Source organism: Misgurnus anguillicaudatus, chromosome 17 (assembly GCF_027580225.2).
Source record: "Misgurnus anguillicaudatus chromosome 17, ASM2758022v2, whole genome shotgun sequence".
NCBI lineage: Eukaryota > Metazoa > Chordata > Actinopteri > Cypriniformes > Cobitidae > Misgurnus > Misgurnus anguillicaudatus.
Window position 1 is genome coordinate 39,534,772 of NC_073353.2, and position 15,099 is coordinate 39,549,870.

The 15,099-nt window shown below is 37.0% G+C and overlaps 1 protein-coding gene across 3 annotated transcripts in view; it reads left to right on the forward strand.

Moving 5' to 3' along the window:
- Positions 1-12,776, forward strand: part of map3k13 (mitogen-activated protein kinase kinase kinase 13) — a 54,068-nt gene extending 41,292 nt beyond the window's left edge. For all 3 annotated transcript variants that reach the window (XM_055215252.2, XM_055215250.2, XM_055215251.2), the window contains 5 exons: positions 2,192-2,335; positions 2,561-3,263; positions 3,351-3,421; positions 3,642-3,933; positions 7,935-12,776. In XM_055215252.2, the coding sequence (XP_055071227.2) occupies positions 2,192-2,335; positions 2,561-3,263; positions 3,351-3,421; positions 3,642-3,933; positions 7,935-8,036 (1,312 nt within the window). In that variant the 3' untranslated portion in view covers positions 8,037-12,776. The remainder of the gene's footprint in view (positions 1-2,191; positions 2,336-2,560; positions 3,264-3,350; positions 3,422-3,641; positions 3,934-7,934) is intronic.
- The last annotated feature ends 2,323 nt before the right edge of the window (positions 12,777-15,099 follow it).

Sequence of the window (15,099 nt, forward strand, 5' to 3'; positions counted from 1 at the left end):
AAGATCAGAACACATTTTATCACCAATTTATGAAGAAATCCAAGTAAGCCAAAAGGGTTCACATAGTTTTTCTTTCAACTGTATTCATGTATTTACTCTGAAATGCCTTCAAAGGATGATTTTCATCTCCAAATAACCAAAATCAGTACAAATGTTGTTACCTCCAATAACATGACAATATGCACAGAATAATCTGAGAATCTCTGACTAGGGGTTTAGTTACGCTTTAAAGGGTCATGGAAATGCAGCTACTGTCTTTTCAGCAGCCTTGTGCACAATTCAGAATTTCAGAATTGGCCTCCATTCAATTCATGAATTGGAATTTGAATTGAATTGACTCCGCCCTACAGGAAGTTGAATTTGAATTGGAATTGGAATGACAGGAAGTGGAATTAAATTCATGGCAATTCAAAGAAATTCCACAGTCACACAACAGAAAGAATCTCACATACATTCAGTGTTAGGAAAGTTACTTTGGAAAATTGTTTGCCAACCATTTTAAATACTTGGTAAAATTAAAGCATTCTGGGAAATGAAGTCATATTACATCGTGTTCCAAAAACTTAATTATTTGTTATGTGACTAGAGTTTTTAATATTAATTGCTGGGGGAAAACATTTCCTGTTAATATAATCTGTACAAACGAATATATGAAGAGTTTGGTTCCAAAACGCAATAAATCCATTTGGACAAATTTCGGTAAAAACGTGTTTTCTATACCAAGAAAGTGACAAGATGAAAACAACTATTTTCTGTTACAAACTTTCACATAGCATCTTTAGGTTATAAAAACATAAAAAATTCAAATCCATAACTTGATTTTCGAAAAATTATTTTAAAAACGGATTATTTTTTCCACAAAATGCAATAAATCCATGACAAGTTTTTATTAAAAATGCTATAAATCTATTGAATCAATCGCCTATATAAATGTGCATTCATCTTTGCCATGTTATATTCATTTAGTTGACTAGTTGTACACACTAATTAAAAATATAAACATTATTGTCATTAATCAAAACACTTACTTTGTGATATTAAGAAGTCATCGGTTATACTTGACGTCCTCGCTTAACGTTTTTCAAAGCGATCAGCTGTAAAATGTTTTGGTCCTGCTCGATTTTCGTTGACTTTGAGTAAAATTATGGAAAGTTTTTCATAAGATCCTCTGGGGTCAGTGTGTTATCATGACAGTAACTTGATGCTGTCGGCCCGGCCAAACAAGCACCGGTCTCCCGAGTTCCTCTGCGTAAATTATTACATGTTGATGGCTTACGTTTCTTTCCCGTCACAGAAAACCATCACAGGTTTATCAATGCTATTAAAGTATTATTTTGTTTTGGTTTGTTTGGTGATCACGAAGTACAAAGTAGATGAGGAAAACTAGGACTCTGTGTACTCAGCGCGCCGCCATTCTTTGTTTACATTGCGTGAGGTGCGCTGTAATCTGTGGAGGAGTGGATTTATGGCATTCTGTAAAAAAGGAGGAGTGGCGTTTATTGCATTTTGGGAAAAAAGAGAGAAAAGATGACAGAATAACACTGCGGAAATTGGATTTTGCATAAAATTAAGAATTTACTTTATAATATTGACCTGATATAATACTGATTCTGGCAGTAACTCATTTTTTTCAAAAATGGCGTTTATTGCGTTTTGGAACCAAACTCTTCATATTTATAGAATATGTAATGCAATCATATCTGACATATACTGAAAGCTTCATTTTTAACACTTCACTTACTGTATAATATTTATAAGAATTTCTTTGAATTTCTATTGAATTGCAATTCTGCTTCCTTTAATTCAAATTCGAATTGTAATTCTGGATCCTGTTTTTGACACAAATTCAAATTTAATTCAAATTCAAGAATTGAATTGGAATTTAGGAGTCATTCTCAATTCAATTCTGAATTCTGCACAAGCCTGCTTTTCAGACCCTATCTCTGTCTGAAAACAGCCAACTTTCAGTAAATCTAATGATATCTAAATGGATTAATGCTGGACCCAGCTCTGCTTAATTCATGACCCACATTATCAGACTGAATGAGGACATGATGAAATTATTTTTCTGCTAAATTACCACCAAAACATACTTTTAAATACGACATTGTATGTAGAGATGATTGAAAAGCGGTCAGCTGTGTGTGACTGTCGTGATGCACAATGAGTTTAAATGTGTGTGTATGTGCAGGAGAGAGCAGGCGGTGGAGAAAAAGTATCCTGGCTCATACAAACGCCACCTGGTTCGGCCCATCGTCCGGCCCAACGCTGTCGAGAAGCTCATTAAGAAAAAGAGTACCATCAACCACAAACCTGGAACACAGACATCTAAGAGGTGAAACAATTAAAACATTCAGCCACTGTCACTTCACAACAACATTATTCATTTTATGCTTTTAGATTTGTAATATTTTTCTCTCAGCATACTTGTTCATTGCTATAGTAACATGGTTGGTTAACGTGTAGTTAAAGATAATAATGCTTTGCCAAATGTTCATGAAACCGAATCTCTCATGAATTCTTCATAAGACCGTTAACCTCTGCATGCGATCTCCCTCAGGCCGGATCTGCTGCGCTCCGATGGCATTCCCAGCGTAGAGCCGCTTTCCGCTCCTTCTCCACTGTCAGGAAGTCCAAAAGTCTCCACGCCTCCTGGAAAGAACCGTTACCGCAGTAAACCCCGTCATCGTAGAGCAAACAGCAAGGGCAGCCACAGCGACTTCCCCGGTGCTCTGAAACCCAATACTGGCCCAGAAGAGCAACAACCCCTGCAAGAACAAAACTATCACCACCACCATCCTGAGGGACCCCCGCTTCCAGTACAGAACAGGGTGAATGCCGTGGTCAACTGCGCCAACAACCTGCGGTACTTCGGCCCGGCCGCCGCCCTCCGCAGCCCGCAAACCGACCACCTCCAACGGAGACTTTCCGGCTCCAGCCCAGATCTTATCTCCACCGCTGTGGACGCTGATTTACGGCACCGAAGGTCCTCCGTACCCCCCGCCGCGGGCTCCGGGCCGGGACCACTGTGTCCCTGCTGCCAGGCGCATCCTTTTCCCGGCTGCATGCACTGCCAGGAGACACCCGCTGCCCCCAGCCACCCCCAACTCCCTCACTACTCACTGCTGAGCACGTGTGAGGGGACGCCGCCCATCGTCAAAAAACCGCTGGGAACCACATCTGACGTCCAGGGAAATGATGAACGGCCGGATCAGGGATCTCCACGAGGAAGCTTGCTGCACACGCTCAGACCCCTCAGGAACGTAAGTCTACACATTTGATGGATTATAAAGCATCTGATTATACATGAGTGTGTTTAACTGAGATTAACTCTTGCTTATGTCTGCCAGGGAAGGGATGAGTCCTCTGAGGAAGAGGAGGGTGAGGTTGACAGTGAAGTGGAGTTTCCACGGAGACAAAGGTGAGGTCGCTTTAAATATTCATCATGAAGTGTCTGTGGATCATTTAAGTATTACTTTTTTCAGGCATTAACAAGTATTAAATATCTTAAAGTCTTAGATGTTGCCAGCAGAGATCTTCTGAGAGTGTCAAAATGCAAAACACTTTAATCTTATATTATTTTAATGCACAACTTCTATTAATAAAGTAAAAGTCTCATAGTCAATTGATTTCATCCGTAGGCCTCATCGTTGCATGAAGAGTTTTCAGTCGTACTCCACCTTCAGTTCGGAGAATTTGTCGGTGTCGGACGGTGAGGAGGGGAACACCAGCGATCACTCGCACAGCGGACCCCTGGAGCAGTTGAGCGGCAGTCAGGAGGAACATCTGGATGAGCTCCTGTCTCACACCCCTGAGATCCCCATCGATATTTCCATGCAGTCTGATGGTCTGTCTGATAAAGAGTGTGCCGTGCGGCGGGTGAAGACTCAGATCTCGCTGGGGAAACTGTGTGCTGATGAGCACAGCTACGAGGTAACTCTTACTTACAAAGCCATGAGAGGCAATGTATTACCCTGATTTTACCACAGGCTGTTCTTGGGTAGCATTTATTATTTATATTTCATTTCTATTCAATATCAATTCGTTTTTCTTTTTAAAAAATTGTAGTTTTGCAATCCATATTTAAATATAAATGCTGGTAACTAAAACCATAGATGTGTATTAGCGGCTGTTCCTATGGGCCACTATACGCAAGTCGTCCCCCATATTGAAACGGTCCAATGCAGTACGTTAACTAGTCTTGCCATGTCTGTGGTAATCACTTTAAAACCGGTGACACAGATTGCTTTACCTGTGGGTTAAATGTTGAAGGATTTTGTTAACGGCTGTCAATATCAAGGGACGATTATTTTATTTAGGAAAATAATAGGGGTGTAAATCAGACAGTTTGATACAAAATCGATTTTCTCCACCAGAGATTTTCACTATACTTTTCTTAGATGCGATCACGATCCGATTCGATTAATTTTATCGATATTTTAATATTACATACCTAGTCAAGCAGTTACATTTTTACTTACAAATGCAACCAAAATAGATAACATAAACATTTAAATCAACTCTTTGAAAATTGCACAATCTCGGTCCTAATTCACAACAACAAACCAACAAAAATAACATTTAAAGGTGCAGTGTGTAAATTTTAGTAGCATCTAGTGGTGAGGTTGCAAATTGCAACCAACGGCTCAGTCCACTGCTTACCCCTCGCTTTTGAAACGCATAGAGAAGTTACGGTAGCCGCCACCAGAAATTTTTTTTTCGACAATTTAGTAAAAAAAGTTTGTCCATTAAGGGCTTCTGTAGAAACATGGCGGCACAAAATGGCTACTTTCACGTAAGGGGACCCTCTGTGTATGTATATAAAAATGTCTCATTCTAAGGTAATAAAACATAACGGTTCATTATAAAAAGGTCTTAATACACTACTGATAATATAGTTTTGTATATTATTTTGCATTTCTGTCAAGAGATCCTTCTAGAAATTACACACTGCACGTTTAAATAATGAAAAATTATTAATGAGTCACATCAAAATGTCACAAAATCAAGCTTATGATTGCAACAGTAAACGTTCACTGCAAAAAATGACTTTCTTACTTAGTTTTTTGTCTTGTTTTCAGTAGAAATATCTAAAAATTCTTAAATCAAGATGTATTTTCTTGATGAGCAAAATGACCTAAGAAAATAATACTAGTTTTAAGACAAATAATATACAATTTAAGTGAAATTGTCCTTAAAACAAGCCAAATTTACTGACAATTGGGTGAGAAAAAAAATTCTGAAATAAGATTTCTTTTTTCTTAAACACTTAATTCAAGTAAAATTTTCTCACCCCATTGGCAGATAATTTTGCTTGTTTTAAGCATGAATTCACTTAAATTGTAGGGGTGTCAACAATAATCGATTCTGCAATGCATCGCAATGCGCACATGCACGATTCAGCATCAATGCAGCAAAGTGCCATAATCGATTATGTCACTGCTTATTTTCTGGCCTCGAGTGGACAATAAAGTTGTGAAGTTTCCATTACTTCCGGGGGCATAACATCAACAATCAAGATGGCTTAGGTGGAGAGAGATGACCGTGATAGACAGGTAAATAAAAACGCACCCTTTTCCATGGAAAGTGGACATATGGTCACATTTCGGATTCTATGAAGTTAAAGGGAAACTATGTAAAATGTGTAAAAAAAAATGTGTGTAAAATTATCATCTTAGGGATATAATTGTCATTGTCTTAACTTGTTTGACTCTGTGGACCCTGTACCGGGTCCAGAATTATCTTATTTTGACTTAATTTAAAATATTCCTTTAATTTTTAATGGTCTGTAATGGACCCAGTACCACATATGAGATACTGTTTGAAAGCTTAGACTCTCTACTTTCTGCAGATATGCATCACTTTGAGATATGTTTCACTGTAAGAAAGTTAGTTACACTTAATTTACACTATCACCCCCCCCCCCCATAATTTTTAATATCATTTAATATTCACATATTTCATATTTTTCAAGTATGACAAACATGGGCAAGTCTTATATCAAATGAAAGCTCTCACTCTCAGGAATAAGGCTGCAGTGTTATTTTTGTCCTATTATTATCACATATCCTACAATCGTCGAATGAATAATAAGGTAAAAAATCGTCTTTTGTAAACATATGGGAAACTTGAGTGTGGACTGCCTCAGATAGCACAGATAGCCACAAATGATACACCATCTTTTTTCTTAGGTCCTACTCTAAAAAATGAGTCCATTCACAGCATTTTCTTTGGTTGTGTGCATGAATTATCCCTTGCTATTTATTATATGTGCAAAACAAAAAATTAATATTTATATGAAAAATGTATTTTCGCACACTTCAGTAAAATGAGAATAACTTTTGAATGCGACATGCTAAAGAGTTCATTCTTTTTTTGGGTGTTTACTGTCTGCTGCTGGTAACAACCAGAACTGTCTGCAGTCTGCTAGAGCACCCAGAACCAGAGTTATACACTATCAGAGGCAGTATTTACAACATAAAAAAAGAAAATTTGGTGTTTTATCATATGAAAAACCACATAAATAACAACATTTGTCACAAACAGCAGCTTTTTATGTAACTTCAAAGGGTTTTCTGCAAAATGATATAAAGATATTGCATTTATTCCACTGTATGTGGTTATGGGAGCACTTCAAATGTTTTTTGGCAGAAATTGTACCCCATAAGCGTATTATTCCTCCCATCAGTTGGAGTAAAATAACTTTTGCATTTATTATGATAGAGAAAAAATTCCTTTTTCCTCTGTAAGCTGGCAATTGCTGGAATCAAACAAAACTGTCTGCAGGTTTCGTTCCCACTCAGGGCCAGAGTTATACACTTTTAAATACAGACTTTAGAAAAAAAAACATCAAAAAGCGCCTATTTATTTTTGTGTTTATTAGAGGACTGACAACACATACAACCATGTTGAGCACTTTTAACAGTGTTTTATGTAATTTCAAAGGGTTTCCTGTAAAATGATACCAAACTTTTGTATGTGCACCTCTGCTTGTGGGTATGAGAAGCTTTTGAAATTGGTTAGGCCAAATCCAGACGAAAATCCCCAAAATAGCCTCAGAGTGTAAGAGGTTAAAGCTGCTAAGCTTCCGTTTTTGTTGAGAATAGTTGCACTTGACTTTACTACTTGACTGATTAAAAATTTGCTTTGTTGTTTACAGTAGAATTCTGATGCATCACAATGCATCGTAGAATCGAATTGAATTGAATCGTTACCTGGTGAATCGTAATTAAATCGAATTGTGAGGGCAGTGCCAATGCACACCCCTATTAAATTGTATATTTTTTGTCTAAAAACTAGTATTATTTTCTTAGGTCATTTTGCTCATTAAGAAAATACATCTTGATTTAAGAATTTTTAGATATTTCTACTGAAAACAAGACAAAAATACTAAGTAAGAAAGTCATTTTTTGCAGTGTTTTCAGTATTTTGTGCCAAAATGTGCAATAGTGACAATTAATGAGGTAGTTTTAGAAAAATAAATAAATTGAAAACTAAATTAATATAAAAAATAAAGCTGTTAAACTTAAGCATTTGATCTGTCACACAACGTCAGATCTAACAGTCAAACAAGTGCTGCAGTCGTCTCTTTTGAGAGATTTTTCTTAAAAAAAAAAAAGGTATTTGGCCTAGGTTCATTAGTCTAGATTTAATTGGCCATTGGGTTGGTTTTGTTGTGCAAACTGGCAACCATGCACCCCGATGGTCTGTGAACACTTGAGAACGAGCTGACCGCAACCGTAGTAATATCGATGTTTAATTGAATGTTGTACACCCAAACATTATAATTGTTAAACTAAGAAGAAAGTGTTTGCTAGCATGACATTTAAAAGTTACTATAGTTTAAAAACCTGTAATATTAAGTTAATACGTTTATAAAAACAAAATGTAGGCAATGTGATAATATTAACACTGATATTGTGTGTTTCTCTCAGAATCCCCTTCAGTTTGGAGATTCAGACTGTGATACCTCAGATGCAGAATGCTCTGACGCCACCATCAGGAACAAACAGCCCTGTGCACCCTCATCCTGGTGAGCTCCAAACCCGCCCTCACGGTGGAGCCTTTGGAAGAAAACACGGCAATAATCGGAGCCTGCTATAAACAGCCATGTCCCTTGACCCATATTGTCTTGAACCAGGAACTGGAGCCACCCATAATCCTCCTCCCTCCCTCCCTCCCTCTCTGAGCGAGCAACCTCAGGCAGATTCTTCTGAAGTGAAAATGTAGCTAGTGTGACGTGCATCATTTATTTTATTATGAGCTAACGCAGACAAATTCAGGAACGGAAAGTGTGGAGTATTAGCACTGAAGTGTTCCCAACAATGAACTCTATACAAGTTTAGTTTAGCAGTCGTGTTAGTTAGATAGCAGTGGTCTGTAAGAATACTGTATATTTGTGAAGGATGTTTTTGGGACGTCTTACTGTAAATGACTCCGGCTGGTCAGCTGTGTCCGCTGGCAACTACCTGCTACTTCCTGAGTTTACAGAAATTGCGCCCTATGCCCTACTGAGGGCAACTTTTGCTTAAGCACCAGCAGGAGCTAAATCCCTCCTCATTACTGACTTCCAAAACATTGGAATATATTTTCCAGCATTCCTGCTTGGTCCACATATAATGAGCCAATCAGACTGCTGCTGCGGACAACAGGACGCCAGTGAAATATTATAACGGCTGCTGACACAGAACAACGTCTTCAATGAACAAATCAGTGTTAAAACTGGACCGAACCAAAGCAGCGTTTCTCTCGTCTCAGGACTGCGTCTGAAGAGATGCTGTGGACGGCCAGAGGAATGAAAGGTTGTTTCAACGGTGCAAAAGTGTGACGCTAAACGTTTCTCGCTTATGTCACATTTATCATGACACGAAAGCCAACGATGTAGATATTCTGGAGATGCAGTGTCCCGAGTCAGGAAAATTACTGTACTATTCCTTTAATCAATGCTTGTTTAATGTGGATTAGTTGTGTGTGTATATAAATGGTTAGGATTAATGGAGACGAGTCAGAAGCACAGATCTTGTGGTTTAGTTTAAGTGCGGTGAATGAATCAGCAATAACACAGGTTATGTGCTCAGGCTTTGAGAATCGCTCGCTCAGGTCGACTGTCTAGCAGGCTGGACAGATTTACTGCTGCGGTAAACGTTGGAATCAAAAAATGATCTCTATTTTTACAGGTTTGTGTTAATTATTTTCACACATTGTTTTTTTTTAGGAAAATAGCTAAATGAAAGTAACAGATTAAAATAATTGTGTGTATTTTGCTGGTTTAATGCTCAGGTTAAATGCTTTATAGTGCACACGAGTCTCCACTAAAACACGTCCGTCTGTTTATTTTGAACGTTTAGGATCAGCTTCAGATTATTTTGGCCAAATGCTCACTGCAAATTTTTCTGACAAAAGCATTTAAATTGGCGAGAGAATCTCTTTAATTATTTTTATATAGAAAATGCATACATGGATAAAGGCATCTGTTAAAGGGCACATATCATGAAAATCAGATTTTTTCCATGTTCAAGTGCATCAACCTAGAAAACGTGAAAAACTTAGTTCTGGTGAACCATTCTCTGCAAACATGTGAAAAAATAGGTCATTGATATTTGGCTCTGCTTATGATGTCATAAGGAGATCTTATTATAATAATACCGCCCATTAAAATATACACTATCCACCCACAGCACTGCTATTTAGTGCAGAGAGAGAGAGAAAATAATTCACAGCACAATTGAGTTTCAATTTCAACAAACCGCCGTTATGGTGATCAGTGTTTGCATTATCAGCTCATTTGCATTTGAACCCTTGTGCCTTGTTCCAATTCACTACCCTTTTGTGTTCTTTGCGGCTAAAAATGGCCACTAAATTAAACGGCTGTAAAAATGTATCAGATTTATATTTTTTCCAATTTTGTGCATAAATCTTTTAATCAACCTGAGTACGGATCAATACTACCAGGTGTTTCCAAGAATTTCATGATTTTGGCTCTTTGGTTGCCAGGCTCGTAAGTGATGCCACTGATTTGAGAAAAAAAACACAAAATCACTGATTTTCAATATAAAAAGGGATTGTGGACTGGATTTTTTTTCACCCGTTTCACAGTCTTGGGCATGCCAAACATTATTTAAAACATTGGCTTTGATGCATTTTTAGTTTTTGTGCAGCATCAGATTAAATTTTTTTCTCCCTCATTTATGGTTTGTTACCATTTTTGCCCCATTGACTTCCATTATAACAAAAAATTTTGATTGCAGAGCCATGACACCTTATTATCATGCATTTTTGATTCTTTGTGCTTTTACCTTTTGCAAAGAGGTAAAATTTGTCATTTTTACTGTTGAACACCATGTGGCACTATTAACCCTTTATATTGAAAATCGGTCATTTTGTGTGTTTGTTTCCCGGGTCAGTGACACCACTTGTGGGCTTGACAATGGAGGGGTTAGAATCATGGAATTTGTGTAAACATTTGTTAGTTTTGATCAGTTCTGAGGTTGATTAACAGATTTATGCAAAAAAAATTGGGGAAAAAATCATCTGATAATTTAGTGCCACATATAAGGGTAGTAAATTTGCCCACGGTATATTGTTAAGTTTTCAAAGCATTTTCTTAAAATATGTGTAAATATAAGATTTGTCACCAAAATCATTCCATTTGCTGAAACATAGAAAAAGTTGTGGCCAAATTAAGACAAAAAAATAACAAAAATTGCCCCAACAACACATAAGGGTTAAAGGACACACCCAAAAATGGCACATTTTTGCTCACACCTACAAAGTGTCAATTGTAACATCTTATAATAAATAATCTGTTGGGTATTTTGAGCTAAAACCTCACATATGTACTCTGAGGACACCAGAGATTTATTTTGACACCTCATAAAATCTCATATGTCCCCTTTAAATAAATAATAATTGTAAATGTAAATAACTGTAGTGATGTTGCGTCTTTAAACATGGATGCCAACAGTTTAATAAAAATTTGACAAAAGTAACTTTAGCAAGCAGGATTGTGTTATCATTCAGTTTATTTACAGTAGTTAACCACCGATGTTAAAGGGTTTGTGTTAAATGCAGTGAATGTGAATAGTGTCACATTCTCCGTTGTGAGCGTCTTGTCAAAGGGACACTGCATCTTCTGGTATGTCTAATGTTGAAGTCCTGTGTTTTTAGATTTAGATGTTATTAGCGGTAGATAAAATGCCTCGTTCATCATGGTAAGGTACTTCACTTGAACAGTAAACGGCATGAGAAATGAACTGTGAATTGTATTATTTTTTTGCAGCTTATCTAAAGTACAGTAAGCTCATAAGTACTGTTATACTCGGTAGACTTCTACGATTAAATTACAGTATGATTGAATTTTGCGAGAGCTGCTGCGCATTGCAGCAAATGAACAAAGCAAACTGAACAAACTGAAAGTCGACACAACATCAAAATTGACCCCGTTTACTTTCTTTAAATGTGTTTTTGGTGTTCTAGTGCACGATTTAACTGTACTCATTATTTAACTTTGGAAATGTGTTGGTTATCTTTTGTCGAAATGCAATAACGTGCTTCTCCACGTTTTACTCTGAAATATGGTAAAATGGGTTGCAAACTCATTGGTTTCATGTTAACTTGACCATGCAGCCATTATTATTGTTGTTATTATTGTAGTACAACATATTTAGTTTTAAATCTGGGTTTGAATAGTAATGAAGGCAAACCGCATACACTCAGCAGACTCAATCTTTCCATTAATGTGTTTTGGTAAAAACTATGAAGGGTTTCCACTGAATTCTGATGTTTTTTTTTGGCCACAGCGCCATTTTGAATCTTGTAAATTATGATTTTCATTTAATTTAAAAGACGTTTTTCTGTTCGTAGCTGGTCTACATGATTATTCATTTAATTTATTTTGAAGCACTAGTAATTCTTTTCATTTCTGTTCTGTCTCTTGTGTATTTAATGCCTGTCTGTCTGATGAAGTATTACAGATGAATGTTCAGCTCTTCCTAAAGTCGTTCTTCATCGTTCTGTATGCTGACGAAACACAAAAAACAATAAAATCTCCTGCAATGACAGTTCATAGTGAGCATAGCCGTCAAGCTCCAAGATGAAGATCCTTATAAAAGTATTGTGGCAGTAGTGTACACTATTCCAGCTAGTATACTTTAAAGTCTTGCATTTTACTAAGCTGTAATAGAAGAGAACTCACAAAGCTTTCATATTTAACGTTTTTTTATGCTTTTGTGATCTCCTGTGTGGAGTTGAACGGTGTAATTCATCTGCTTTCATTGCCTAACAGCACCATTTGTGTTTGACAGAAGACAAAATAATGCAGGGTTTAAACAACATGAGGGTGAGTTAATAATAACACAATTTCTCACATTTGGTGTACTGTCCCTTTAAGAGTTTAATACGGGGTGCTGCACACTTCTGTCTGGGCTTCACAGATACTCAAATCTAAACTCAAAGAGAGGATCAGCTTTACGAGAATGAAAGATATCTACTGTATATTTCTCTTACTTAATGTCTGTCCTGTTGACGTTTAGCAGTTTTGATTTCATTGTCATCTGAATATACAGGTATTTTAAGATGAACTATTTTTGTGCAGAAAAATCTTCAGCTCTGGGCGCAGTTTGTTTTCTTGCTCCATTACTTCTCACGAATGGTATTATGATCGAGCGATCCTGAGGTTTTTTCCTGTAATAGCCTGTGTACAGCGCGAGATAGAAGTGATGTGTAAAATCACAGCAGATGATGCTGCATGGAATAAACGCTGATGTACTGTAACCAAACCTCTCGCATCTCTCCTTCTCTTCATGTCTGATGCTTTGTTTACATTAACGGATTGTCTTCAGGAGCTTTGTTCAGTGTTTCATACCATTTATATCCACGCTGATGAAAATGTCTGTAGAAATGACAGTATTGCTGTTACAGTAACTTACTGTATATTTATGTTCAACAGTTTATTCAAAGGTAAATGAACATTAAACATGAACAAGTATTTATCTTTACAAAATAAAACTAAAATATCAGTCTCATGCAAAGCATTCTGGGAAACAAAATCTAAAGGAAAAACAAATAAAGGTAGATGAGGATTTCTTGTTGCCAGAATGCTTTGCATGAGACTGATATTTCAGTTTTATTCTGTAAAGATTAAAGACTTGTTAATGTTTAATGTTCATTTAACTTTGAATAAACTGTTGAACATACATTTAAATCTACAGTAAAACATTTTTAACAGTGTTGTCATTCGTCATCATCATCAGTGTATATAAATGGTATGAACATCTACAGTAAGTTACTGGAAAACAACTGCATAACTACAGCAAATTTTTTTTTACAGTGTAAGCATGTTTTTTAACCTGTATTGATGTATTTCCTATCGAAACGCTTGTCCTTTTAACATCAGTACACAGCATCAGTGGATCATATTTGACTAATTCAGTTAGTTGCTGGCGGTATTTTGGAGAGGAATAATTTTATAGTCATCAAAATGATCACAAACACAATCTACTGAAAATCCGCTTCGCGATTTCTGGCTGAATAATTCAATAAAGAACCTTTAACATCTGAAGAACCTTTCTGTTTTACAAAAATGGTAAAAAGCAGTAAGGTGTGTTCCTGGATCAACATATTTTGTTGATCCCAGATTAACGTTTTAATCAATGGTACCCCAACCAACCCTTAACTCAAACCCTAACCATTTTTAAACCCTAAATTGGTTGGGGCGGCAGTGGCTCAGTGGTTCATGTAGGTTGTCTACAAACCGGAAGGTTGGTGGTTCAATCCCCGGCTCCACCGGACCAATTGTTGAGGTGTCCTTGAGCAAGACACTTAACCCCAGCTGCTCCCGATGAGCTGGCTGGCGCCTTGCATGGCTGACACCGCCATCGGTATATGAATGCGTGTGTGAATGGGTGAATGTGAGGCTAATTGTAAAGCGCTTTGGATGGCCATAGGTCTGTTAAAAGCGCTATATAAATGCAGTCCATTTATATTTACCATTTTCTAAATGAGTGTGAAATAATAGTTTGAGGAGTGTTTCTTAAAAGCCCTTAACCCAATCCTAAACCTAAATCTAACACACTAATCCAAATCCTGCAATCTGATTAGTTAATGAAAATGTTGATCCAGGACCAACAATGGTGTTGATCTAGGATCACATCTTACTTGGTGAAATTACCTTCACCTTAGGTTAACGCATTACAAGTAACGTGCATTACATAATAATATTACTTTTCTGAAGTAACGGTAGAAATGCATTACTTTATAAATTTTCACAACTTCACATTAATGTCTGAGTTACTTCTTTTAACAAGTAATGCGAGTTACTTTTCAGTTGAATGAATATGATAAAAAAATACACTGAATTAAACAGAACGTAGTCACGTAGATTTACGCGCACTATGCGTGCACGCCTGAGAAGGAACAGTTATAATCAGAAATAAAGATGGTATGACACAGCTTGACATTTTTCCGATGCCAACTTCTCATTCATAAAAAAGCCTGCAAAGAGATCAAGCCTCAGCCAAGTAAGAAAAAGTAATGCAAAAGTAACTTGTATTACTTCACATGAAAAGAAACTAAGTAATGCAATTAGTTACTTTTTTAGGGAGTAACTTAAAGTCACACCATGGAACTTTTTGGCCACTAGGGGGTGCTCGACATGTTTTTTTCACATATTTTTAGTGCCCCTAGAATCCACAAGCGCCACAGCACTGTCGCAAAGGAAAAGAAGACAACTCTTTAGGTCACAAAAAAGCATGTCATGTGTCATATAATTTCATGGGTTTAATTTTTTTCAAACGCCAAAAGATCACGTTGCTGACGTTTACAAGCCAGTTGTAACGGTGGTTGCTTGGTTAAAGTCTATTAAAAATAAATTGCCTTAAAGGGGAATCGAACCCTGCTCGCCCGTGTCCTAGGTCCATGACGCTGTTACAGTGTCACATAATATAAGTCTCTCTCTAAACTCTCCTCCAGTAAAATTCACGTAAAAAAGTTTTCGGGCGCCAGACAGGACTTATATGTGCAAGCAATATAACATTACTAGTACAAAAGCATGGCGGCCAAGTCAGCATCGGTCAGAAACCCCTCCTCCTTCTTTAGTTCACG